The sequence below is a fragment of the Elgaria multicarinata genome, chromosome 1, assembly GCF_023053635.1.
Source record: "Elgaria multicarinata webbii isolate HBS135686 ecotype San Diego chromosome 1, rElgMul1.1.pri, whole genome shotgun sequence".
Classification (NCBI taxonomy): domain Eukaryota; kingdom Metazoa; phylum Chordata; class Lepidosauria; order Squamata; family Anguidae; genus Elgaria; species Elgaria multicarinata.
This window is the reverse complement of record NC_086171.1, coordinates 129,171,955-129,199,819: the sequence shown is the minus strand read 5'-3', so window position 1 is coordinate 129,199,819 and position 27,865 is coordinate 129,171,955. Positions and strand designations below refer to the sequence as shown.

Sequence of the window (27,865 nt, the reverse complement as noted above, 5' to 3'; positions counted from 1 at the left end):
CTGATAACAACTGATAACATGTGTAGGGATGCTGGAAAAATTCAAGATGGGCTAAAATTATTTCGGATTTCTAAGAATCCAACCTGTGGAATCTGCTGTGCTGAATCTGTGGATTTTCAGATTATTATTTTTTTAACTTTCCTGAAATTTAAGCAAATGTATTTGTAAGGAAGTACGTGAGTTCCTGCTGAGACAAGTGCCATCCTGGAAAATATATGCAGGGAAAAGTTGAATGGAATGGGAGACATTACACAAAATGTTACGTACTAATATAAATTACGTAAATTGTTGCAAACCCCCTTTTGGAATTACCAGTGTATTTTTCCGTACAACAGTGGGATAAAAATTCGAATCTTTATGTAAACGGATACCAGAACTAATGATACCACATAATCCACAAAACACACACGGGATGGATTTCACAAAATCCCTTCATGTGAGTAAATACAGTTAGCAACTTCAACGTGATCCTTATTTCTAATAAAAAAAAAAGTCCGAGCCAAAGGCTTTGTTGAAAACCTGGTTTATGTACATTTTAGCTGAATAAACTGGAGCTTCAGCTAACAATGCACCGATTGGGGATTTTACATTCTAGCCAGGACTTCCATGTTTGAAATCACCCTGCAGAGTTCTGAGATGGACAAGGTGGCATTAGGAAGAAAAGATGAGTAATTAATGCTTGAATACTGATAAAAGGGTATTTCCAAAAGTTATAGCAGTAATTATTGTCCAACCTATGACCACAAAGTGGTAACATCCAGAATTAAGATCAGCACAGACGTTTGGAGAATAGCAACAATGGGCCAGTTCATGGTTTATGATGGTATCCCAAGCAGCTTAATAAATCACCTTGTTGACTAAAAAACTGTCATGATAAACCAAGTTTTATTGCAATGGAAATGAGCCATAGCAAGCCTCAGGCCTGTATGCCTCCCATTCACTTCTGGAGTAGCTTTCGCCTCCCTTTTTAATTGAAATTTTGTCTGAACCTGACAGCGGGGTTAATCTTAACTACAGCATTTTCCAATCAAGCGACAGTTAAAATGAACCACAATTTGGTCAGGTTTGACTGAAACAAGATGCTGAAGTTAATAAAAAAATGGAGGCAAAAGCTTCCCGTCGCCTCCTCACAGCTGCACCAGAAAGAAGGTTGGGAGAGTGTGAGCATATCGCGCTGTCACAATAAGCCATGGTTTACCGTGACATCCAGACCAACTCAACAGATCACCTGCAGAGGCCAGTGCTTCTTTATGTTGCCCACAGGACATTTGTCTGATAACTCGTCAGTATTGTATTGTGAGAAATAATGAAGATTGCAGGCAGGCCTAGCTCACGTCTCTTTTAAAGATAAAATATTCAGAGAAGCTTCCATTTGTAAGTAATGTAACCCTGAAGTCTCTATAAATAAGTTCAAGATAACAAATTTTGCTCCCTGAAGCAGAGAATTTCTGAAACACTGAGCATACAATTCAAGGGCACTTGATTGAAGACCTTCCCTGAATCAACAGGAATACCCACAGGGCACTCTCAACATAATGAATATTGAGAACTCATCTACTAAAAATAGCAGGTTAGTCTTGTTCAAAGCTATGTTGATTCTCAGTGGGAATAAATTGAGGGGAGGAGGAAATCAGATGCATCCAGCTAAGTTACTGCTGCTTAAACTACACAATGTGTACAAGGGATGAGGACACACGAAAATTCATGGGGGACTCAATTTAAAAACTGAGAAATTCCCTCTCTCTTCAAGTTCCTCAAATCAACCCAATTCCCACTTCACATGCCCTTCCACTTGCATTTCGTTCTTGCTGGCAGAGGAGGAAGAGCAGCCCTGATTCACTATCGTGACAGCATAGTGGGGAATTGGGTTCAGAGTGCATGCATGTTCTGAGCCCAATTCCCATGTCGCTTGCTATCCTTTTGGTTCACAGAGGGTGCTGGAGTGATTTGGGCGTTGCGGAGGGAAGCTGCGATCTGAGGGCATGCACCCTCCAGGCCAATCCGTTTGCTTCCAGCAATCCACAGAGTGCTAACATCTGTGGGTTGCCTCACACTACCAGAGATTGTGTTTTTTTCCCAAGGGTGGTGGCCACACCACCTCCTAACCTGATCTAGTCTACACCCAGACATCCAATTTTACAAATACGTAACTCTTGTGCATGGCAGACAACAGTTATTACATAGGTAAGTCCCCTTTAACTTAATAGGACTTTTGGGTAAACATGAATAGGATTGCACTGTTAAAAGATATCCAAAGCACAAAATTTACAATCATAGAAACTAGTGGTAGTGAGTTTGTTTTCTTGGTATTAAAAAAGGGATTTAAAAATGTATCCAACAGCAATCATGTCTGAAAATGAATTTCCTTTGATGAGTGGCCACTTCTGTAGAGAAGTATGCTAATCTCAGCTTTCTAGCACAGCAAACTATTTTGGATTCCATATTTAAAGCACTAATCATTCATAACTTCACAAATCCTTTTTGGGGAAAAAAAAACATCCTCAGATATTGTGTCACCTGTGGAATTAGCATCTCTTTCCCTCTTACTTATTTTCCCTCCCTAATGTGTAGCATTACCAACCATTAAACTGAGTTGTCCGAGTATTGCTGAATGCAACTATATTTCGACCACAGATATATTATGAGCCGAAAAAGGGAGCTCCACCTCATCCAATATACAGCTTTTTTTTTTCACATGAAGAGGCACAAAGAGAGCACTTTTGATAAACACAGTTCATTCAGCATCTGCCCTAAAGAATTAAAGCATAAGGCATTTTCTATTTTAAAGCAGGGGGGACAGATTTCAAGCTTGTGCGATCTACCTGTTTTACTAGAACCCTGGGATCCACTAGAACTCTGGAATCCACCAGCTGGAGCCAGGCAGGTGCAAAAGACCTAAGACCTAAGAGTTATCCCAGGAAAGTGGAGGGATCATTCCTGCCTGCTCCTGGGATCCTCTGTGTGTCATCTGGATGCACAGAACAATCCAGAGATGATGCTGGGGAAAAAGGCAGGTGTAGAAAGGGCCATACACTTCAATTTAAAGAATATGGTTCCTCTGAGCAGCTGCTAAACACAGGAATGTAGAGGGTTTTTTGGTACTACCAGAACTGAGCGGAGACCTCAGCCCTTTAACACAGAAATCCATTCTTGGCTACCTTTAGGTTTCTTCATCTCAGTAGAATAATTTGGGTGGCTGTCATTTTGTTGAACAACTGGAATTCAGAAATTCTTGCAGCTCTACTGCAAATTACCCTGAGGTCTATCAGTAGACCTTGAACTACCTTCTGCCCACCCCTGTTTTAAAAGAACAGTTTTAACTGTTTTAATAGTTTTACTGCTTTTAAATTATATATTGTTTTAACTTGGTTTATGGTATAATTTGTTTTTAGCTGTGTAGATTTACTGTTTTATACTGTATGCTTTTATCTGTATGCTGCCCTGAGATCTTATTGATATAGGGCGGGATATAAATGTTTTAAATAAATAAATAAATAAAAATAAGCAAGCCCTTTTACTAAGCCTTCAAAATATTGTGCATTTGGTTTAAGGTTTTGACGCTCCCCAGCTTTCACCCACTCATTGTTCTAAACCTTCTTCTCAAACTTTTGAAATTCCAGTGTCTCCACATGCAGAAAGCAGTGTCTCCACATGCAGAAAGCAGAGAAAGACAGAGAGGAGGTCTTGATATTCAAGAATCAAGGGTCTCATGACCAGCAGAAATAACATTACGCAAAGAACTACGTCAACAGCCTCCATTAATGTGGCTGCTAAAAGTTACGTTAATGCAATTTTAATCAAAGATACTTAGGTTTAGTAATCTTACATATCAGAAAGCTTTAAATAATGGGCTAGCTCAGTTAATTTATGCATAATTATCAAGCCTACCTTTCTAGTTTCAGACTGAACTTCTTCTTGGCAGCACTTTCTGCAGAAGGGATCCAGCTGATTCAAGCCAAACTGGCCAAGAAGGTCACAAGAACTGCACAGCAAGTTACTGGAAAAGCCAAGCTCTCTGCATGCCTCTGATGATAATTCTGCTCCATATATCGATATCTGAAAGCAAACAAGATTCACTCAACTAGCCACTTTAAAGAATATGAAACCATATAGTGCCCAAAAGTAAATAATCAGCTACCGTTTTCTAAAACACATCTCTTTAAGGTGTTCCACTTCCCACATCACAAAACAATTTACCCAATGGAATTTTACTTAAAGATACATACAATGCATGATTACAATTTCAATAGATAAAACTGCACAAGGCATATTAATAATTCACAGAAGACACCCAAATTACTAGTTATAAACTTATAGAAAATAAATATACTAAGGTGGCAATCCTGAGCATTGGTACTAGCATAGGGGTCCTTAGCCTTTTCAGTTGTGGGCCTGAACATCTGGAATTTTGAGAATATGTCGTTGCTGCCACCACAAAATGGCACAGGTATGGCCAACCACAGCAGACTGCCTTCCCTTATATACACCCAGGAGACTTTTATGATCTTCAGATGAGGCCCTACTCATCATTCCTACATGGAAAGAATGTCACCACGAAGAACTTCGACGGTGGGCCTTCTCTGTAGCAGCACCCACCCTATGGAAAACCCTACTTTGTGCGGTTTGGGAGACGGAAAATGTAATAACTTTTAAACACCTCCTAAAAACATATCTTTTTAAACAAGCCTTCTCTGGATTGTAATTTATTCTGGTTTTATGTGATTTTAAAGTTTTAATCTGGATTTTATGGTTTTAGTTGTAAACTTCCAAGAGAGCTTAGGCTGTTGGGCAGTATAAATATGTAATAAATAAATAATAAAATGATTTCCAAAGTACATAAGGGATGGGCAGAAGGTGTATCTCTAGACATTCTGGCAGTGGTTTCTGCGGGAAACCACTGCCAGCATGACCAAGGGTCAGGAATGCTGAGAGTTGAAGTCAAAATCATTTGGAGATCTACTTTCTGCCCACTTCTGTCATACATTATGCAAGGTGGTTCCATGGATAGTATAGGCTCTCTACTGCAGATGTTTGTCCTAAAAAAAAAAAGCACAAGATCAACAGTTTCTTGCAAATACCAAGTTAGTTTAAGTGTTACATGTTTATCTCACACTTACTCCTAGGCAGCATACATGGTGGTCCCTCTCACTCCTTTTAATTCTCAGAACGTCCTTCCATGATAGGGTAGGCTGAAAGTGGGCCTGGTCAGACATCACGCTAAATCACCATAGTTAAGGGGTTTGGCTTAACTATGGTTGCTTAGCATGTCATGTGTGGGGGTGGGAGGGGAGAAAAACAGTACCACAGTGGTTACAGAACCACCCAGGTAACCATCCCACTGCAGCAGAGTTAAGGGCTCTCAGGGTGATTTGCTGTGAGGTGTGGCAGGATCTCCAATGGTTGGAACAGGCTCTGGGAGGTTAAAAGAGATGGCGGCACACTTCCGGCAATGCTCCAGTCACTCAGTGAGCTTTGTGGCTAACAGCCATATCCAACTGGGGCCTTGCATCTGGAAGTGCTACATCACAGCCGTGTGCACAAGGCCCCAATTGGATACTATTAAATTTATTTTATTTTATTACATTTATATACCACCCCATAGTCGAAGCTCTCTGGGCAGTTGCTCCTCCATTCTAGCAACTAGAACATAACAGTCTTAACTACCACAGAAGTAACTCCAAAAGATTTTAAAAGAAGTTACTTGTGTGGCACAGGTTCAAAGTATTAGACATATTCAATATTTGCATATGGGCAACCCAACAGTCTTTCCAATCCATGCCCTCCACACAGATTAAGAAACTGGGGGCAGGGGGCGAGGATGCCCAATTAAATCAGCACCATAATATAGTGATGTATTTAATGGGTTAGATCCTAACTTAGACATACTTGGAGTGAAATCTATGAGCCTTAAACTAGTCTAACTTAAGTCCCGTTAATTTCAAATGGGCCTAACTAGTGGAACTATGGGCGCAATCCTATGCATTTTTAGACAGAAAAAAGTCCTACAATTACCAGCATTTCTTAACCAGCGTGGCTGGGGAATGCTGGGAATTTTATGACTTTCCCCGCCCTGTCTAAACATGCATGAGATTGCGCCCTAAATCGAGATTCGGCCAGATCTTTATTGTTATTTATTTTAATCAACCTAGGCATTTTTACACCTCGCATGGAAGTGTGGGGAATGCCGCGGTCAACGAAAAATCCGATCTTTTAACAGGACTTATTCCCAAGCAGACGCCGGCAGAATTGCAGCGGGAGAACCCAACATGCAAGGCTAGAGATAGGAACCGCGGCACTGACTTCTTTAGCCCCAGTAACCGGCTCTTCTCCGGGTCCGGCCAGCTCCCATTTCCCCTGACCCCAAGGTGTCCCTTACCGCCTGCAACGCCGCCAGCAGCCACACCCAATAGCGCCCCATCTCCATCACCCCTTTCTCCATGGCCATGTTGGCGCAGCGACGGTTGCCGGCACCATAGGAAAATCCACGGGAAGGCCCCCAAGCCGCTAGGCTGTTTAACGCGCCGCCAGCTTAAAGCCGAAGGGAAAAATACCGTTCAACCCCTCCCGTCCTTATGAAGCTGACTTTGACATTTCCAAATGGGAAATTTGGGGGAGGTTTGTGCTAAAGGAGCCATAGTGTCTTCACAACAAGCTTTTTGTCCCCTTTTTCCCCTCAGGCATTTTCAGGAACACTATAGCATGGGCCTATCTTCCACAAAAGACGGGCGCATTGAGATTGGCAAGGAGCTCGACCAATTAAACTGCGAGGAATGGAAATTCGCAGCAACTCTAGCACCCAATACCCAAAGGAAAGGTGTACAGGCTGTCGGGACGAGCTGGTCCAATCAGGACACAACGTGCGTAGGCGGGGCCTCGGTTAGGCTCCTCAGAGTTACGTGCGGAAGCGTTGGTGGGCGGGCGGACGGCGCGGCTAGCGAATGGCACGGGGGATGAGGAGAGTCGTAGCCAATAAACGTCAAGCACTTGGGCGGAGCCTGTGTTCTGGCTGGTCAATGGTAGGGGTAGTGGGCGTGAGTGCGCCCGAGCGTTCGGTTGCTGAGCAGCGCACGCAGATTGGCGGTTGGGTGGAGGGGGCGCGTGCTTGTGACCGCGGAGGGAGCGGGGCTGGTTGACTGACTGAGCCGCCGCCGCTGAGGGGGGTTTGCCGGTCTGTGGGAGAAGGGGCGGTTGAGGCGCCGTCGGCGGGGAGCCTGAGGGATGTGAGAGCCGCGTCTTTTCCCACGAGCTCGCCCCGGCGTCCCGTCCCCTTCGCTCGCCTGCCACCCTTTCCTTCGCCCGGCCGGCCGGCCGCTCGCCTGTTGTGTCCCCCGCAGAGGCTACCCCGGCCTCCCGCCCGGGCCCCGCGTGATGTCGTGATCCTCAGGCGGACGTGCGACCAGGCGGGCGGCGCTCAGGTGGCGGCTGCCGATGGGGCTGCTTCGGATTATGCTGCCGCCTAAGTTGCAGCTCTTGGCGGTGCTGGCTTTCGGGGTGTCGGTCCTTTTCCTAGAGAACCAGATCCAGAAGCTGGAGGAATCCCGCGGGAAGCTTGGTGAGTAAGGGGCGGCTCTGGGAACGGGAAGGTGGCTGGAGCTTGGGGCTACAGGGAGGGCGCGCCAGGTGGCGAGGGCGACGAAGGAGGTGGCTGGGAATGAGGCTCCCCCAGTTCTCTCTCTTGCGGGGAGGGAGAAGAATCCCTTTCCTTTTTTACTGCAGAACTAGAAGGCGAAGTGGCAAAGATGGGGCCATTATAGAGAAGCGACGGCAAGGGAAGGGGTGGGAGGGACACACAACGGGGACGGCGACGTGCTGATCTGGAGCAGCTTTGGGGAGTGGTGGGGAAAATCTCAGAAACCCATCCGTCTCTGCATGGCCTTTGCCCGTGTCTCCTTTCTGCAAATGAGGCAGATCGATCTTGTCGACATGATCTGGCGGGATGCTCTGCAGAAAAGGCTGTGAACTGTACAGACAGTGGCACTGGTTCTGGAGTTGATCTATAGGTAGATCCCCCACCCCACCCCCAGTCCAGGTTATGAAATTAGCTGAAAGATGGGGTGGGGGAGTATATATTTCAAAGGATGTAAATACTTATTTGGCTGCATACGAAGAAAACGTCAAAACCAGTGTTGTCGGCAATTAGTTCGCAGTGGCCCTTGTGCTGTGCAGCTGGAGAGAGGTCATGGTGATGTCTGGAGTCAGACTAAAAGCTTTTCTCATTCTGTTGAAATCTTTGGAATGGCCATCTTCTGTGATGGGGATTTAAACATAAGAGAAGATGAGCAATCCTAGTTTGGAATGCATGGTACAAGAAGCCCCGTCTTTTTGAAATAGTAGTTCTACAAGTATGAAAGATCAGTGATGCGTATTTTGTATCTCTCTAAAGATTAGGGTGTTTATTTTAAAATGTTTGTTCCCATTGCTACATTATTGATTTAAATATCTGGGACAATTGTAGTTGAGAGGCCCCTTTTGGTTCAGTATATTTTATGTAGTGGATGGTTTTATTCTTTTAAGTATTAGTTTAGCATTTTATATTTCAATGGTTTGTATGGCAGGCCTACCCAGATGAATTTTAAACCAATAATTTAAAGATGTCTTGATTGTTTTTGATATTGTATTGGTTTTATATGCTTTTTAATTAATTTTATGTATTTGATTTATATTGTATTGAATCTATTCTGTTTTGATCCAAAGGGAGAGGCGGGTAAGAAATACTTACATTATAATCATCATGATTAGTCTTTTAACTGTTTATTCACCTGGAGCATTGGATATTAGGTGGATTAAAATATAAACAAATATAATATAAAAACACATGCCTTGTTAACATACGTTGTTCAATTGTAGCTTTAGTTTTGTCAGAAGTTATTCTAATGAAGGACTGTTTATATAATTGACACATCAATAAATGCTCATCTTTAAAAAACACCATATTTTACTTAGGTGGTAGTATTCTACTTGTTGAGGCTTCTATGGCTTACAGTGTAGTGTAATATATAATTAGAAGTTATTTTTTAGTGATGTTAGGGTGCAGTCCTAAGACTTTTCTGTCTTAATAAGCATAGGATTGCTCCTTCAGTCAACTTATTTGTTAAATTTATATCCTGCCTTTCTTCCAAGGAGGTATACATGATTCTTCTCTCTGTTTCATCCTTATAACACTTGTGTAAAATAGATTATGCTGAGAGTCAGTGACCTGGTTCCCATGATTGCGGGTTGGTTAATAAGTCACTATGGCTGTTGTAGGGTTCTGTGGTGGCTTATTACTCATAGCAGCAAATCACCCTGGTGTGGTTCACATGATGCAGAAAGCTCTGCTGCGAAGGTAATTATGTTAACACATACAGACAACTGGCACGTGTGGCAGGGGAAATAAGCCACTGTGGTTTACTTTACCTGCTGCAGTTGTGCAAACACAGCCAGTGACAGCCAAAGACACCGTCACTGGGTTTACAAAATGCACTAACTAAATTCAGTGATTGTTGTTGAAATTTTATGTATTATATTGTATTTAGTGTTGTTCCCCGCCTCGATCCAGAGGGAGAGGTGGGAAATAAATAAATATATTATTATTATTATTATTATTATTATTAATGTGGGTTAGTGCATTGTCTGAACCCACCACATTTTCCACATGGTGGCTTGTTAACCATGCAGTGTGGCCACCTTGAGAACCCGTGGTTTGTTGTTGGGTTGTTCAGAGTGATTAACAATCCACTCTGCTTTGATAACAAGCCACCCTATGGAAATTGTCCTAGGTCCAGGCGACACACTAGCCCACAATTCAACAACAACCCACACTCAACCACTGAGTGTGGATTAGTGTGTTGTGTGAACAGCCCTTGTCTTTGCATGAGCTGTGCATGGACGCCCAGGTGGCAAGGGTATTTGAGGGTTGGGAAACCCTCAAAAAATCAGTGACCTGTTTCAGGGTTGTCTAACCCTCAAACAACCCTTGCAGCCAGCAATCTATGGCAAGTTGCGTGTATCAACCCACTAGCTCCTGTGTAAACTTGGTGCATATTCATGAAAAGTTGTTACTTTGATAAATGCATTTTCTCTTCAAAGCTCCTGAACTTTAACTGAGACAGGTATTAAAGTAAGGAAGAAACAAAGGTGTATGTGAGCTCCTAGAAAAATATCTTGATTTTTATGTTTTTGTATAAACCTGCTCTTCCATTTCCCAGGGTGTTTCTGGTTGTACCCATAGAAAACCAGCAAAATGATGGGGTGTTCAAATGTGACTTTACTGGATGTGAACTTCCTGGGTGGAGTAAAATCCACTTTATGTTCTTCTGTTCTTAAAATATGTGAAAAAGTAAGGAAAGCCCTAGAAGTAACTGACCTTGAACTTGTTCTGTTAGATGCAAAGTGATGTGTCATAAACATGATATGATGTTTTAATTTTGTGGTATATTTGTTAAAGGGTGATGTGGGGGGGGGGGAATGAATTAGGTTCAGTTGCTGTACTTTTCTCTTGAAAGTTGGCACCAATGTTTTAAGATCACCTGTTTCTAGCGAGTGCTATGTCTACTAAGGGATTCTAAATCCTGGCATGAGTAAGCTAACATAATGAAATATGAGAACAAAAAGTTTTGTGACTACAAAACTGATTTTCTGTTTTGCATATATGAATATGAAGCATAAAACTAATGATTCCTTGCTTTTGGAGTTGGTGGTTTGGTTTAAATCATAATTTAGGCCACTATGAAAACACTGAATTAAAATTGTTTTTGATTTGTAATTCACATATTTCCTGAATAAATATGCATATTAATTGGTTTCTATAGCAGTGAAGTATACTAGGATGCAACTTTTCAAAACTTTGGTCATGCTGCTGTCATGTATCTTGAGGTACAGAATTATACATAGAGTCAGGGTGAGATTGTAAAATTATTCAATTTTTATTTGGTGCTTTTTGTACACATCCAGGGACAATAAAGGAAGATCACATGCCAACTCTGCAATCCTATACATGTAATAGTCAGTTCTATTGAGTTCAGTGCAGCTTGTTTCTCCGTAAATGGGTATAGTATTGCACCCTTAAAATCATAAGTGTCCAGACTTTTCAGAACAGATCTAGAACGTATTGGGTAGAGTATATTCTCTGTGAAATGGTAAATGTTATGCTGTTTGTAAGAATAATAAATATTTAGTCTGAGAAATAAACACATTGCAGTGCTTGGATACTCAGAAGGCATGTAATAATAAAAAATGAAATAGGTGTATACCTAGGTTGGATACAGTGGAAGATCCTGTTTTGATGGAAGGCATCTCCTGGATCCTAGCGCATGTGTGGCTGGCAGTCCCTGGATCCATTAGGAAGCTGCAATAATGCATGTTAGATAGAATAAATAAATAATGTGGCTTGGATCCAAACCTTGCCTCCTGTGAACAGAAGGACTCCTTCCGTCTGCAAGAGGCTTTTGACCCAGCAGAGCATTTCTGTTGGTGGAATGCGACATGATGTGATTTCCATTGATTTCTCTTTGCAGTCCCCTACATTCCCTGTAGTCTCCGGAACAGCATGACAAGTGAAACTGGGGGCTGCAGGGCAGGGGGAATTGGCAAAAATTGTGTCCTCTCCCCTTCCTAAAGGTTGGAGCGTGGAACTCCAGTTGGGGAGTGCTCCTGATGGTGGGAGTACACATATGTATTTACCCTTAATTCTTTTGCTCACTCTCTCTGTCTGTGTGTGTGAACGTGTTAAAGGGTCATGGGTTAAGTTGAAGAGAACAATAACTTTCAACATCTAGTTAAATTTAGGGACAGTTAATGTCATTTTTAATATGCACAAGTAGCATCCAGAAAGCAGTTGCAGAAATCTTGATTAGTCCATATATATGTATCAATAAGAATTTAACAATGTAACTTCAATTGCAAACTGTCATTCTATAAAAATTAAGCCCTGTTGTGTTATATTCTTTTCGGCAATCCAATAACTTCTGATTCTATAACTTTGGATTATATGTATTTGTTCTTTAAAAAATGTTATCTAATACTAATAAGGCTATAGTTTGACTAAAACAACTGCTGTTTAACTGAAAGAACCAAGAAAATTGTTCATGCTGTTACATGTAAAGTTTAATATGATGAATCAAACTGAATTTTTATTGTTGCTACAGTTACAACTTAAGTTGGAAAAATGAATGCCTGCTTGACTTCCGCTGTGTGACAAAACTGTGACTTCAACATTGTAGAAAACAGTTCTTAGAGCCTTGAGAAGAAGCTGCTGATAAAACAATTTTTCTAGACATTTATTTATTTATTGCATTTTTATACCGCCCAATAGCTGAAGCTCCCTGGGCAGTTCACAAAAAGCTCCCTGGGAGGTTCACAAAAAGCTCCCTGGGCGGTTCATACTTTATGATCCAATAACATTCAGTGATTCTGACAAGCAAGCAAGAGTGATTTTATACTTAGATCAGGGTTATCGTTTTAAATTAATCTAAAATATAATTGGTATATAGTAAGAAGTAACCAAAAACAAAGGAGCAAAGCATCTAACTCCGGTCTGAAAAAGGAGAAAATGTTCATTTTCACAAAGTGACGAAGACTGCAAGACTTATTCTGTTTGAAAGAGAAGAACTTGGTTTGCAGACTTGTTTCATTTGAAAGAGAAGAACCTGGTTTGCATGTAATGGCTAACTATAGATTAAACAACCCATAGTTAGGTGTGGCTGTGTAGAGGGAGCAAGTATGCTGCCTCCCACCTACTTGCCTGCTTCCACTTCATTGTGATGTGTGAACCTGGCACCCTGGGTTGTTTAGAGTTACACCATCTGGAGTTTTCACCCAACACAAAACAATAACATAGTTTAACTCTAAACCCACAGTTCACAAACAACCCATGGGTTTTTGTTAGCTATATGGTTTTTTTTTGGTCAGGTCAGTATGTGTGGTTAACTTAGTACATATTGCCTCTGTTAAGAACACACCCTAAACCATGGTGGTTAAGGCTTTAAGCCTTAACCATAATGGTTTAAGGTGTCTTCTGAACAGGGCCACTGGTTTGTATTTGAGAGTGACATGTTACGCATGCACATGTTACTTATAACCTGAAGGTGTTGTGTAGTTTTTCTCAGTCATATTCACAATTATAGCTACTTCTTATGGAATGCTGACTGTCTTTTGGAGGTGGTTGGAGGGATGTTGATGAAACAGAGTGATGAATTTAAGTTGGATTTTTTAATATTCTTCAAGAAAGATGCCAGTAGGTGTGCATATAGAGCAAAATTCATATATTTGGATTTATAAGATGTCCATTTATTTTAGAATACAATGTCTGGGTTTATTAACTTGAGAGGCTTGCCCTGATTACTTGTGAGTAGACATTGGAAGCCTTATCCTGCTTGCTTCTCAGTAGGCATAAAATCTGTAAGAATCACGTTTTGCCACCCACCCCAGTCCCTTTGGCTATGACTACAAATTGATTGCAATTTGGGCCTCGGGCTGAAAAATGTCCTTCAACACTGCAATATATAAATGAATGTCTCCTTGTAATTGAACTGTGAGATATGCCATAGCATTTTTGTAGAGTTGCACAGTCCATACTGTATAAATATCTTCCAAGTAAAATTTGATTTTTAAATGTTCTTGATAGGTTCAAAATGCCTGGTTTAAAGCTGCAGATTTAACCTGTAATCTAGAAGTAGTGTAGTATATTCTATAATTAAAAGTATGTCTTTCTCCATTTAAAGAAACTTCCATTTTTGAAGATGGGTGGTATTTTAATAGAAATTCTTGTTGCCTCTGGCTGTTGAAACAGATCACATCGCTGAGTTCTGGAATAACTGGCATGTGGTTTGTTCTGCCTATGTTGAGCATTTTATTTGTGTGTGACAATTCTTTACACATTTCTGTATGCTTCTGGTTATCGGTCATTCCGTACACTTGCTTAATTAGTTCAAAACCAAAAGCAATCTGTTTCAAAATCCTAAATTCATGTTTGGCTCCTGTATTCTTGTGAATAAATTTCTCAGCACAAATTAGATTTAAAATGTCACATTGGGTTTAATTGTGCCCAGCTTGGCAAAAGAAACACTTTCAGCAATGATTTCTTAGATATGGAATGCTAGAACTGAATGTTTGCCTCTAGCTTTTTTTTTGTCTTAAACAGTTAATTATTATTGACAATTATACACAGTGGTATGAACGAAAATGCTATGTGTTGTATCCAAGTTATGTCCATCCACAAGTGGAACAGACAACACTGGCAAAACAATTCCACCTCCTCCTCCTGGTCACCCGTGTATTCCCAAATCTGCTTCAGGGCATTGGTGAATACTGTGGAGCAGATGTGGGGTTGCAGTGGGAATGAGAGGAAGGGATTGCAAGAGTGGAAATCCATTTGTGTGGCATTGGTGTCATCTGAAACATTGTAAATAAGAATGGACAAAGGTTGCAAAAGTGTTTGAAAGCATGATGCCACTACTTAAGAACTTTGGTATGATTCTATCATTGCATTGCATAATGTTGCAATGAATGAATAGTTTATTTGTTTGTGGCACAAAGACCATTACAAAATACAAAGTTGCTAACATCGCAACACACATTATTTACAATATTCATAATCTTTAGGGTACAATCCTTTATTATCCACGGAGACAATCTGTAGATCTTTCTAGGGGTGTTCCGTTTGTCTGCAGCGCCCGCCCTTTGCTATCACACTGGTGACATACATTGCATAATGTTAGTAACTTCAGGTTTGATGCAGGCTCTTACATATTGATACTGATTGTGGAGCTTTGAACATTCTTCATGCAATGAGAGTTTAACCATATTTAATATAAATAATATTGTTCCAGTTGCTAACACGTATCATTGAAGCACAGTTTCTAGCTTCTTGACACTTATCTTACATTCCTGGTGTTGAAAGTCTAATCAAGAACCTGCCTTTGTACTTCTTATTGATTTGCATAACATAATAGAGTTGAGTCTTTGTTTATATTTTTGAGAGTGTTCTTATAATTTTTTATTGCTGTTTTGTTTTTTAAAGAAGTGCTTTTGACTGGCATGTGTGGAGGGATAAATTTGCAAGATGTTTCTCTTCTCTTGAAATAGTAACCTTGATTCTGAAATTGGAGCTATAAAATATTGGCTGAGGTCTAGTTACATGTGCCCATTTTCTAGAATTTGTACGACCATCCAGCTGTTCCTTAGCAGTGAGATAAGGCCTAAATCATAGGCTGAGTACAGAAAAATAACCTCTCCAGTAACTTTATAGTGTAATCCTATGCATGTCTATGAAGAAGCAAGTTTTATTAAGTTCAGTGAGGATTATAAGTGGGTATAGGATTGCAGTCTCCATTGGTTTAATTCACTGTCATGCCAGTCCGCATATCAAAAGGGTAACACAGTCATGGCATTTTTCACTGATTAAAATATTAACATAATAATTGCTAGGTGTACTCTTCGTAATGTTACAGAAGAGTTTTATTCCAGAAAAGGAAAGTGGTAGTAGTGAAACAATGACAAAACATAGCTTATCAGCCAGAGGGATGGGGGTGGTTGGGTTGAAGTGTGTTAGAATTAGTTCAGCTATAGTGTGCAAGTGTGAACAGAAGAAGAATCCTTCTGTCCAATACTGTCTTTCATAGTCTGTACCATCTGCTCTGTATGAGCATGAGATTTGTAGTTTTTCTTTCATATATCTTGTATTTGCTGAGTAGTAGAGTGATTGGCAATTGTCTCTGAAGAATGAGGGTACCTTGGGATGAAATTGTTGTGGCTGTATTACAACAGTTCAGTCTGGTTTATAATGTCTCATGTCTTCTGTTTATGTCAGCAGAGTGGAGTGAATACCAAAGTTACTTACCATTTAACACATTCAGATTATGTGGTATTTTCAAGTTGCTTTCATGTGGATGAAATTAATAATGTATTTTAGCATCAGAGTCATTGACTTGAGTTTTCTGTTTCGGAATAAGTATAAAATCACATCAGTTTGTATCTGAAGAAATGACTTATCCGTTCTTTTTTAAACATGAAGACTAGTATTTTATTGCAAGCTAAATTCTGTTTTATAAGGGGAAAGAAAGGGCAAGTTCTGAGTAGCAAGCTCAGCATAATTTTCAAGTTCTGCACTTTATCTTAACTTCTGAGTTGTGTAGTAATGCTATTTTTCCTTAGGATGTTTTTTTTATATATAGAATTTAGCTGTGCCCACTTAAGGTAGTGCTTTTTTTTTTTTTTTTTTTTACAATACTACCCTCAAGTATTTTCAGGGTGTGATCTAACAGGACTACTGATGAGAAGTGACTGGTGATGTGATAACTACCCATAGGCTGTAAACCATTCGTAGTTGGGACTGTAAAGGAGCATGTTGCCCTTCCCTCTGCTGTTTCCACTTTGTTTCTGCTGTGAAAAACAATCTAGGGACGCCCCATCTCTTTGTGTGGTCTGTGATTTCGAAACTCAGTGTTCTGTGATGTCCAAACCCAACATTTGTTAAGAACTTTAACTGGTTCTTTAAGAAACATTCCAGTGTTTTAATCTAACAACAAATCAAGTGGTCCCATCTACCCATAGTTTAAACAACCCATGGGTAGTTGTTACTTGCTAGAATGCTATGTTTATATGTGTCAGGGGCTGTAAAGAACATTCTTCAGTTTCTTCATTGTTACATCCTGTTTGTAGGCACTTGGGATTCCTTGTTACAACCTTTCCTGGATAAGGTCTGAGAATACCCCTTTGAGCAGATCATGAGTTATTTCTTGGGATACAATTCTAAACCTATTACAGGTCTTATTTGTACATAATATCGAGAGCTGTTTCCTGTAGAACCTTAACAAATCAAATAAATAAATAATACTGTAAACCTGGTCCCTGCCCCAAGCTCCAAATTGAAGATCCACCTGGCACTTGGGCCAGGGAGCAAATAATATCACATCATGTAGGTATGATGGTGCCCATGGAGGGTTGAGTGGGTGAGTGGGGTCAGAACCCTTTGTTCAGTGACTGTGAGTTGGAGATCATATCATAAATATGCATGATATGTTTGTCCAGTGATCTTATTTTACTTAACAGTTATATCCCACTTTTTTTCCTCCAAGGAACCCAAGGTGTTGTACATAATCCTTCTCTCCATCTTATCCTCTCAACAACAACCCTATGAAGTAGGTTGGGCTGAGCATCTGTGACTGGCCCAAAGTCACTCAGTGAGTTTCCATGGCTGAGTTGGGACTAGAACCCTGATCTCCCAGCTCCCAGTCCAACCCTCTAACCGCTGCATCACACTGGCTAATTTAGAAAAAGTGGTTAACAATGTTATATTGTAAATGTTCAAGAATAAATTTTACTTTACTCATTATCAGAAAGAAAGTTTTCTTGAAGATGGCTTTTAATTTAATGTTGCTTCATAAGGCTTTTTTTAAAAAAAGGATTGCTGCAAAAGACGAGCACTGTTTTGGAATGGCGAACAAGCAATGTTTGAGATTGCTAGGTTTCTCCAAACTTTGTCTCACTGTTCTTCTCGCACTTGATTCCTGTTCACATTTGCCATCATTGCTTGCTCTGTGTGAACGGGAAATTGTGCAAATCAAGCAGCCATCGAATATGAAATTTGCACAACTTTCCTCCATAGGCTAAAGTGGGGCTTTCAGGCTGAAGGGGATATCTGTGTGAATTAGGAAATCAGCATAAAATTGAACTGGGGAAAATTGTGCAAATTTGTGAACATTTTTAACAGAGGGGATTTTGAAATGGCCATGGTCACATGTTTTGTGACAAAAAAATGAAATTCTCATACATCCCTACTACACAAGCAACGTTTATTATGCCTATATGTCTGGCAGATTGAGCTAACATAGTACTGCTTTCCGAATAATGAGTAATACAAATCCCTGCCATTTTACTCTACCAACTTTAGATATTTCTTCTGATATACCTGTCCCAAAATATAGTTGATACCTGTTATCATGAAAATTGATTCAAGCAATGTTGGTTCAAGCAAGAATTGTTTATGGAAGCAGGATCTCTGGCAAACAGAATTGTTAAGCTTATACCTCTCAAATAGGCCAACTCTTTCATCAGTAGTTAATACTCTGACAAATATAAAATCAATGCTTTTTACCTTCTAAGTGATGAATAGGATTCATTTGGCCTTTAATTTACAAAACACATTGGAATGGCTTGCCATTGATTGTCCCATCTTCTTCTTTATTGATTAGGATGTGTTATGGCATGTGAAAAGGGCTTTAAGTGATTCTGCCAATGAAGAATTTTCAAAATGAAAAGTAATTAGCATGGTAGCCAAAATAAACATAACTTTTTATACTTTTCACCCCTGGATGATCTAAACCGCTCAGTTTGAGTTGAGAGTTTCTGGCCTCTGCAGTGAAAATGGTGTTTGTTTTAAAGTCTTCTTTTGATTTCCTATTTAAATAAAACCCACAGTTCACAACCTATCAGCAAACCATAGTTTCTCTTCATGAGTTGTTTGTGATTCACAAACCATTGTTAGTGAAGCTGGTTGCATGCAACAAAATAATCCATGTTACAACCACCACCAATGGTTCAATGACAACACACTTTATACACAACCTTGAGTATGGATTGTCATGTTGTGTGAACTCACCCTGTCCCAACCAGAGTACTGGGTTTGAACGTCATGTCCTTTGGTTGTTTATCGCAGTGGGAGAGAGCGGGTACCTAGGAACCAGCATGCAAGTATGCCCATGTTGCACTGTCAACAACTCACAGTTCGTTATCTGTGGGTTATTGGCAATGTGCGAATTGTTTCAGTGATTAGAAGTGGTTACTTGCCCACTTGGTATTATTTGTGTGTGAGAGTAAGTGTTGACTTGACATTGGCAACTGTGAAAAAAAGAAAGAGAAAATACCAATGTTTGTTTTCATGGTTTTAGTTATCAACTTATTTTTCAGATGCCATCCAAACTTGGTATATTGTTAATGGTCCTTGCAATCAATACAGTTTAATGAAGAGCCATAAGGGCCTAACAAACATTGAAAAGGGCTCAGTTCGGACAACACCTTAGTCAATGCAGTGTGAAAACTCTTCTCAGCGGTTGAGATTTTAGGGGATACTGTCCACATAACATGTTCCCACTTCACTGTTGTGTGACTGTGGGCTACTGTGGAGTTGAGTAAAATCTATCACAATGTTTGAAAGTTCCTCCACCCTCTCTCCTCCCCCAGTCTTCCCAATGGTATCCAAACAACAACAAGCCAACAACAACCAATCCCTGCAGCTCTCCTAGAGTAGCACTTGCTCTTTTTGTTGCTGTTGCCAGGGAACTCTGTACCCAGTGGGAAAAATCAACGCAACGGAAACTCCACGGAGCTCACCACAACACGCAATGCAACAGTTGTGCAGGAACTCTGCGCAGCATGGATATTCTTTGTATAGTATTTTAAAAAACAACAACCCTCCACCGTTGTGTAGAGTTTTGCTGCCAGACAACACATTTCTCAACGGTGGTGTAAAAACTCCACTGTGGAGTTCTAAAACCACCATTAACTAACGTGTTGTCTGAATTGAGCCAAGTGAATAGTTAAGTTTACAGGTAGTACTGGACGGTGTAGACAAGGTAGTAGTCTAATTTATAGTTCTGACAGGTCAGCATTTCTGTGCTTGAGCTGCAGATTTAAGGAAGAAAAATATAATGTAACAAATTTTATTCCCAAGAATACTTCAGCATATTTTTGGACATTGGACGGGTCTTGAAACAGTTCAATCGTGACCTAATTGACCTATGCAGGTCTTGTAGACCACCATGTAATATACTGAAAAGTATTTCCTTCCACGTTTTTATAGGTATCTGGACTAAATTAAAACCATTGTTGAAGTAACAATACTTAATGACAGAGTGTATACAAGTGGTCTGATCTGGGCATCATGAACCCATAGCTTCAAAGGCTTATGAAATAATATAAAATAAAGTTGTTTGTACAAATGTGTGAATTTGTACAATGTGTGAATTGCTACGTTCATTTTTAGAATTGAGCAAGCGTACATCTCATTGCTGTAGCCTAGGGGTGGGAAACATGTGGCCTGCAACTCCCATCAGTCCTAGCTAGCGTAGCCAAGGATGAAGGATTATGGGAGTTGTAGTCCAGACATCTGCCTAACTTAAAATAATACCTTAAAAAACCAAAAACTGATTAATAATTAATACTGAGCATTTTTATGGAGATACTGGATAGAAATATTTCAAATACTACTGGTGTAGTATTCAGGTACTAACTGCAACCTTTGGCTTAATGACAAACTTTCCAGTCAACTGACTTCTATTATGCAGTTCCTTGCTTTGATCTCTTGTGATGGGGCTCCTAAAAAGCAAAAGACGAGTAATTCTAAATACATTTTCTCAAGTTCATTTAAATTCAGTGGAACTGAGTTCCTAGTAAATGTGCTACTCTTGCAGCCAGAATGATAGTGAGTTCTCTCCATTTAGTCTAAAGGTTTTTTTGGCCTAAACTACTGTTTCCACAATCAGCTGTAGAAATATAGAAAATGTTTATTAGTGTGTAATTCTATGCATGTTTAGATAGAAAAAGTTCATGGCTGGCTGTGACATGCTGTGAGTTGCAAGACTTTTTTTCTTTCTAGGCATGCATAAGATTGAGGTCTTAGTTGCTATTAATGTAGATTCACTGTTTCTGTCCCCTCAGTTTGAAACTGAAAAAAAATTATGCATTGCTCTTGGCACATGGGGTAGGGCTTGTCATAAATTAGGTCTAATAATATATATTTATGGAAAATATTAGGAAACAACAATTAAGGCAATCTTTAAAATTTCATGGATTGTAACCATATAATACTTTCCCTTCCTCCCTCCCTCATGCATTTTTAGTGAATTTCTGCTTAAATGTAACACTAGCTGGATTTGGCTGATGTTTCTCAGGATTGTCAGATTCAGACACTCATCTTGCCTTTTTCCTTGCATACCAGCTTCAGCATATCATTAATGCACCTCAATTGCGTTAACCAGAGTTCCTTGGTTCTGACAATATGCGAAATGTGAGGCCAGGTGTGCTGATGCTTGGGGGAAGCATGAGGGGAACACATAATCTGAATGTAGGAAGTATGTTGTGTTTAAACCGTATGTGGTGTCAGGCTGCAATTTCCAAAGTGACTTATAGATTGCATTTGTTTAAAAAGCAGGTGATGATGACTGTGTTACAATATGTTCCTCTTTGAAGGTTTTAGAGAAGGTGACATCCAAGCTGTTTATTAATCTCTATGTAGACATGAGATTTTGTCTATTACACCTATGAGCCTATGAGATTGAAAGTTTATTCTAGGATACAGATAATTACTAGGGGTGTGCTCTCCACCCCGGAAATATCTGGTAACTGCCGTGAACATCCACGGAGCTTTCGATCTTCCAGAGCGGAGATTGGCTGCTTCTAAACCCATCAGATAATAACAGAATGGAGACGTGCTCAATCAGAGCGCCTAACTCATCTTAAGTGGGAAATCCTTTTACAGTATATACTTTCCTGCTTGGAAAGCCTTGCCCCGTGGTTCTCACACTCTTTTGACCCATAGGGCACTTGAAAATAGCTAGGGGTCATGGTAAAGAATTTAAACATTTTTATGCATTTTTGTCAAACCAGCACTATATTATGAAAATCATGGGCACTAGGCCACAGCCTTGTTAGCTCCTTTAATAATCTGGCCCTGATTAAAATAGCCTCAATCTCTGAGATCAGTAAAAATAAATCAAGTGCCGGGGCCAAGGACAGATATTTTTGACTGTTCCACAGCCTTTCTATGGATTGCCTGAATGGAGCTTGCAGGCAACAGTTGGAGAAATTGGGGCATGGTTGTAAATTAACTATTTTATGTTTACATGCCAAATGACTACCTAACATCTCCAATTCTATTATAGCTGTGTTTGCATGATACCTAGAATGATGAAGTTAGTGGGAGTTCTGCAAGATTCTGCTTTTTGATCAAAGAGATTGCCTCTGTTAAGTGCATAAATAACTAGGTGTATGCTAGGTTCCTTTTAGGCTTTTCTTACTGGATACAGATTTTGAGATACAATGGAGTTTTAAGAGGTACCAAACATACAAGCATGCAATTTTCAGCATAAATTGCAACTGCATCCAAGAATTGATCTCCAAATTGCTATGCAAATACATTTAGAAAGCATTTGGCATGCTATCTATCCAGATGGCATTTAGAAGTATGTACACTAATTAGGGATGATGGAATATAAAGAGAAAGAAATGAATTCACCATTGTCTGAAAATTACTTGAATTTACTAGTTTTGTAAAGAGGAAAATAGCTATGACCAGCTTGAAGCTTATGGATACACTTCTAAACAGTTAGGCTGGTAATTTGAAGTACCATCAAATCATAGTTTATTCTTCGTTGTTCTAACAAGTTAGTCCATTTACTTCTCAATGTCTGCTAGTCATCGCACTGAACTTATTTTTTTAAAAAAATTCACACCAAAAAAATTGCTGTTCAGAAAGAAATGATAGCCAATATGAAACATCATGATATTTATAGGAATGTGCCCCCAAACCTAAGATAAAATTCTTGACAGTTGCAGTTAAAATGGGGGTGGGTGGGTTTTTTGGGGTGGTGGTGGTTTTCTTTACTCAGCTTTTCCCCAGAATAAACTTAATATTTTCAGGTCCCTTTCATTACCTTTTACTACCAGTAGCCATCTTTCTGATACCTTCCATTTTTATTGTGGTATTGAACAAAACAAGTGCATATTGTATGAAGGTTTCGGAAGGGAGTTCTACTGTTTTACATTTAGAATTCCAGCTTATTTGCTCATACTTGTTACAAAAACGTTTATGTTGAAATTCAGTGGTTACTCAGCCATTCCAGATTCTTAGTTCTGAAAATATGGGCATCACTTGCAAAATAAACAGACCAGCTAGCTCTGGTAGAACAAGATCTGTACTGACTCTCATAATTAAGATTCTTTCAACGTGAATGTGTTGAAAACATCCTGAAAGCTCAGCATTTTTTAAAAAAACGTAGGTTGGTGACATTTGTCCAGTTTAAAAACAAAATAAAAAACTGTTTGAGCAGATGGAAGCCAATGTACTGGCAAAAACATTGGGAATTCATTGGTGAAGACGCTTTCTTTCTGCCTAACTCATATCACGGGATGATTATGAGGATAGAATGATATCTTCATGTCTGTTGCTCTGAGCTCCTTTACAGGGGCAGAAGATAAGTGTGATAATTAGTTTGCCTTTTTCCCACTTTTGCAAATGCATATTTTCCAAAATGAATATATATATATAGAGAGAGAAGTTGAATGCCTTTTGTTTTTTTTAAAAAAACACCTCTTGCTAAAGTAGGTTTAAATATTTTAACAATATTCCTTGTAAGACCAAGAGAGGTCTTCAGTTGGGCTTTGAGCAGGATTCTTAATGAACTTTATGCTTTCCTGATTATTTTTAGTTAATAGTGTCTGTGTATTTGGGGAGGTATTGACTTTTAAAATATGAAGTCACATTGTGTTATGTGTAGTTAATTTCAAGATAACTGCAGTTCACACTACTTAAATTTCTGTCATTCCCCTTCTGAATGGCAGCTATCTGGATAAAACAGTCATAACTTTTATAAGTGTGTTCCCTTGTATAAAGTAGTTTGGATCCAGTGTTTGTGTTCACCAGCAGTAGCATCCTGTGAGTGGAATTTAGCTCAAAATGCTCCTGCCAGTGGAGGGTGAGAGGGAGGCAATTTATGCTATTTTTTGCCTCTCCTGCAGCCCACCAGTGCTACTTACCACACTGTTCCACACTGGGAAGGCTGCAGACACAGAGAAGAATGTGATGACAATCACCTCTTCTGTTCCATCAACAGGATTCCTTCACTGGACCCAACCAGGAGCCTTCTATGAATGGAACGAATCCTTCCATTTGTGGGAAGCGAACTCTATGTCTGAACCAATGAGTTTAAAATAAGAGTTAGTTAATTCCCTGGTTAGATAGTACTATATTTGTAAGTTATGTGCTCATGGGTTATGTGTTGATGGGCAGGGAGACAGTTTTGATCCAAGTAGACTGATTTAACTGGGTTGTGGATCATAGCCATAGTTATTTTGTTTTTGGCGGACTTAGAAAACTAATTTTCTACAAGAGTATTTTGACTTGATCATTTCTTGGCGAAACGTATCTTTAGCACATCTCCGAAGCTGATTTCTGTGCTGTAGGTGATTGAGTCACATTTGAAGCTGGAAATCCTCATGGTAATAGTTTTAGATTGAGTATGTGTCAATCACTGAAGCATCTGCTTTGCTCTGCATTTATATTTAAATGAGAGAAACTGATCTGTGTTGAATTTTAAAAGTTGTTACCATGGTAAAACAATTCACTGTCTTGTCTCTTTATCATCCTCAGTAAGGCAATATGTTGGATGTTTTATTCCCAACCATGGGAAGCATGAACATTTAGATTTGGGATGCTTTCTTTTAGGAGAATACTTAATGGCATCCAAGTTCAAACTCGTGCTTCCCCCCTGCCCCCCCCTTGAGATTCATACAGATTTAATTAGAGTGGCATTTCTTAATGAGAACTTACAGGAGCTGAGTTCAAATGTGCATAAAACCTAATTCTGGCAGTGTGTATTCAGTGTGAACTATAGTACAGTCTTTAAATGAAATGTGAGGCATGTAAAATCTCTTGCCTTATTATATTTTATTTAAGTTTAAAATCACCAGGAAGGAGGGGGCATCTTAAATTAAATTACAATTTAAGGCTGGGTGGCTCCTTCCTGTATTCCAAATATCAGAAGCCATAGGTCGCATGAGAGAAGTGAATCCTCAGTTTGGCTCTTTCCATGCTAATTTTGCCCCAGGGGCTAATCTGGCTAAAAATATAGTACAAATGGGATATGAAAGGTAATTAACATCTGGAATAATGTACATGACTATTTATTACTATTTACTTTAAGCATTGTTACCCTGTTCTTCAGCCAAGTTCCTAGAACATCTTACATATGATTAATACAATCAGAACAGTCCCTGCTCTGAAGCTTTCAATCTAAATGACACACCCCAAAAGAAAAAAAAAGATAAGTAATAAATAGGAAAAAAGCAACATTGGGCACCAATTCTTAAAGTTAAATAGCAGTTTTTATAATGACAAGCTGGAATGAAAGCAGTTCTGGGAGACGAGGAGCCACCTGGTCTCTCAGCAGAGTCAATTCAATCTTCCTGCTTCTGATCTCCCCTCTCTCTGCTAGCACACTTTTGGAAGGACTGGATTCAGTGGATCACTGGTACAAGTGAACTGTGATTCCCCTCCCATTCTCAATCACTTTTTCTGGTGGACCCTTTGACAACTCTGAGTATCATTTATTGCAAGTGGAACTTGGCTCATGATTTTTAGGTTGCAAACTAATGGCTGCCATCTTTAAATCAAGATTGGAAATTTTAACACAACTTGTAAGCTGAGGCAGCAGGAGATTCCGGGTGAAAGTATTTCTTCTTGGTTGAATGTGATGGAATGAGTTCATGTTACTGGAAGTAAATAGGTACATCTATTAGTGGAAATGTGTTTAGATTCTACAGATACCTTGATATTCCATATTTTAAGTAGTTGTGTCATTTAGCCAAATGCATAAATAAGTTATCAGGTTACAACTTCATGGATGTATCCAGTACTGGCCTTCTAGCAGAGCAGACACTGCTGGTGGATTGCATTTTCCCTCCCTACTGCAGAGGGTTGGGAGACTCCAGGACAGATTCTGTGTGCATGTGTAGGCGCAGGGAGCCACAGGGGGTAGGAGGGGAAAGGGAAACTCCTGTTGCACGAATGGAAATTTGCTTCTGTATAATTGGATTTAGCACCTTGTATCTATTCTGCATGATTTTATATTTAGACGCATTTGTATGGGTTTATATCAAAACTTCTGTCTGTTCTTTGTCATATCTCTCAAGGCGATGAGGGTTAGAGAAAATATCACTATTGGCAACTTTGATTGTGTGGAAAGCTAGGCACAACTTGACTTTCTAGAATCAGGAAAACTAGATACAAACTGTGTTCTTGTAAGGATAACTTAGTCTGTTTCTTGCTCTTTTGAGTAACTTGAAATATTTCAACTGCTTTTTCCCTTTCCTATAACACTCCAGAAATCTAGAACTGCAATAATAAAAATTATTTTTAAGTTCAATCTTTGCATATGTGTATAATATCCTTCAATCTGGAGTATATATCATGCCAAGTTTGTCAGATGAAAAAATGGAAATTGAGCCTACACATATGTGAATATAGCACATTGAATTCTTTACAATATGTCCTTTTGGGTATAATGGAACACAGTGGTAATGTAAGGAGAGATGTACTCTAATTTGTAGGTAGCATATATGTCAAGGCTGGCTATTACAAACAATATTCTCAGATTGTCAAATTAGCCCAGCTAGTCACATAACATTTCTCTAGAGTTTATATCTCATTCTAGCAGCACTAACATAAAATTAGATCAGGCATTTTTAAGTTCTTGAACTATTAAAACTAAAGTTTCAGAATTTAAGATTTTCCAGTTTTGTTTTTTAAAATGAGCAGAAAACACATGAAGTTGCAGCGAGGTATCATTTGCTTTTTATCAAAGGAGTTACAACCGTCAAGATGTTTTGAAGGTGGTAATGAAAGTACAGGGTGGTTACTTCCTTGGTTGCTGCTTGGCCCATATTCACATGTGACTGTTTCGTGCTATGGTAAGTTTACATATTGCATAAATTACCCATGAGAGGCAATTGTCATAACTACAGTTAAATAATGACTGCTCAAGAGTATTCTAGCCATTATTAATGTAACATATCAATGCTCAGAGGGCAAAGGTATTAAAAAGTTTGATAACTGTATACGGTTCACTACATATATGGCCTTTTATTTAGAGGTGCTACTATTGTAAATAATGAATTATTATTATTATTTTAAAAAACCAGTTTGTCATCTTTGATCTTGAAAGACAATCTTTGCAATGATTGGCCTGTATGGTGGTTGAACTTCAGTTAAGCAAGAAGGTTATGCAGGGTTCTTGAGCATTGAGCAGGGGGTTGGACTTGATGACCTTATAGACCCCTTCCAACTCTACTATTCTATGATTCTGTGTTCCAGCTTCTCTTCTAAAATAGGGCCTTCTTTATGTGTCTTTTCCCAATTACATGTGGAGAGGAAAGATTTCGGCCTTTCCCTGTAATAGTACAATTGCTAGATTAGTAATATAGCATTGTAAATTTAGAATAGTAGTTGCATACCCTGAGTCAGCTTGCTGCTGCTGCTACTACGCCCAATACTTTTCTATGCTGGTTATTTGTGTCCCTGTAGTACTAAGGAGTCAGTAGCTTTTAATGCTACAAAAAAGTGAGAGAACCGGAGCTTCATGTAGCTGGCTCAGTGCTATTTTCAGCTGAATAGCTTTAAGGCTAGGCTGTAGAGTTGCATGTGGAACTACCAAATCTCTGTGTTGTTTGCTACTCCAGGTGCTCATGTGGGGGCACTTATTACTTGCCCACTAGGAGAGGGTCATTATTATTATTATTATTATTTATTTATATAGCACCATCAATGTACATGGTCAGCTGCAGAAGGCTGCAATTTCTTGGACTTCAGAATTAAAAGATGGGCAAATACCTAAATCTGACACACCTCGATGTCAGAAAGTACCTTGAATGATTGCTAAACCAGCACACATTGAAAATAATAAATTTTGAAACTGCTGTATTTATTTTCATGTTCCGTTGCAGAGTTCTTATGGCCTCTGTAAACTAATACTGGACACAAGGTTGAATAATAATATCAAGTGAAATTGTAATGGCCTGGTTTCCACATCATGTTGCTAACCCACATTTTTTTAAAAATAGTGCGTTATTTTAGGTGAGGGATCATACTGATGCACGCTGCCTGATTACTTCCATT

General features: G+C 39.4%; 2 protein-coding genes across 2 annotated transcripts in view; one reads left to right on the top strand and one right to left on the bottom strand.

Moving 5' to 3' along the window:
* SELENOF (selenoprotein F) overlaps window positions 1–6,488 on the bottom strand; it is a 33,677-nt gene extending 27,189 nt beyond the window's left edge. Inside the window, exons 1-2 of the mRNA XM_063136645.1 lie at window positions 6,377–6,488; window positions 3,889–4,056 (exon numbers count right to left, since the gene is read on the bottom strand). Of these exons, the coding sequence (XP_062992715.1) occupies window positions 3,889–4,056; window positions 6,377–6,445 (237 nt within the window). The 5' untranslated portion in view covers window positions 6,446–6,488. The remainder of the gene's footprint in view (window positions 1–3,888; window positions 4,057–6,376) is intronic.
* An 892-nt stretch (window positions 6,489–7,380) lies between these two features.
* The window catches only part of HS2ST1 (heparan sulfate 2-O-sulfotransferase 1), an 85,109-nt gene continuing 64,624 nt past the window's right edge, over window positions 7,381–27,865 (top strand). The window contains exon 1 of the mRNA XM_063136634.1: window positions 7,381–7,552. Coding sequence (XP_062992704.1) covers window positions 7,429–7,552 — 124 coding nt within the window. The 5' untranslated portion in view covers window positions 7,381–7,428. The remainder of the gene's footprint in view (window positions 7,553–27,865) is intronic.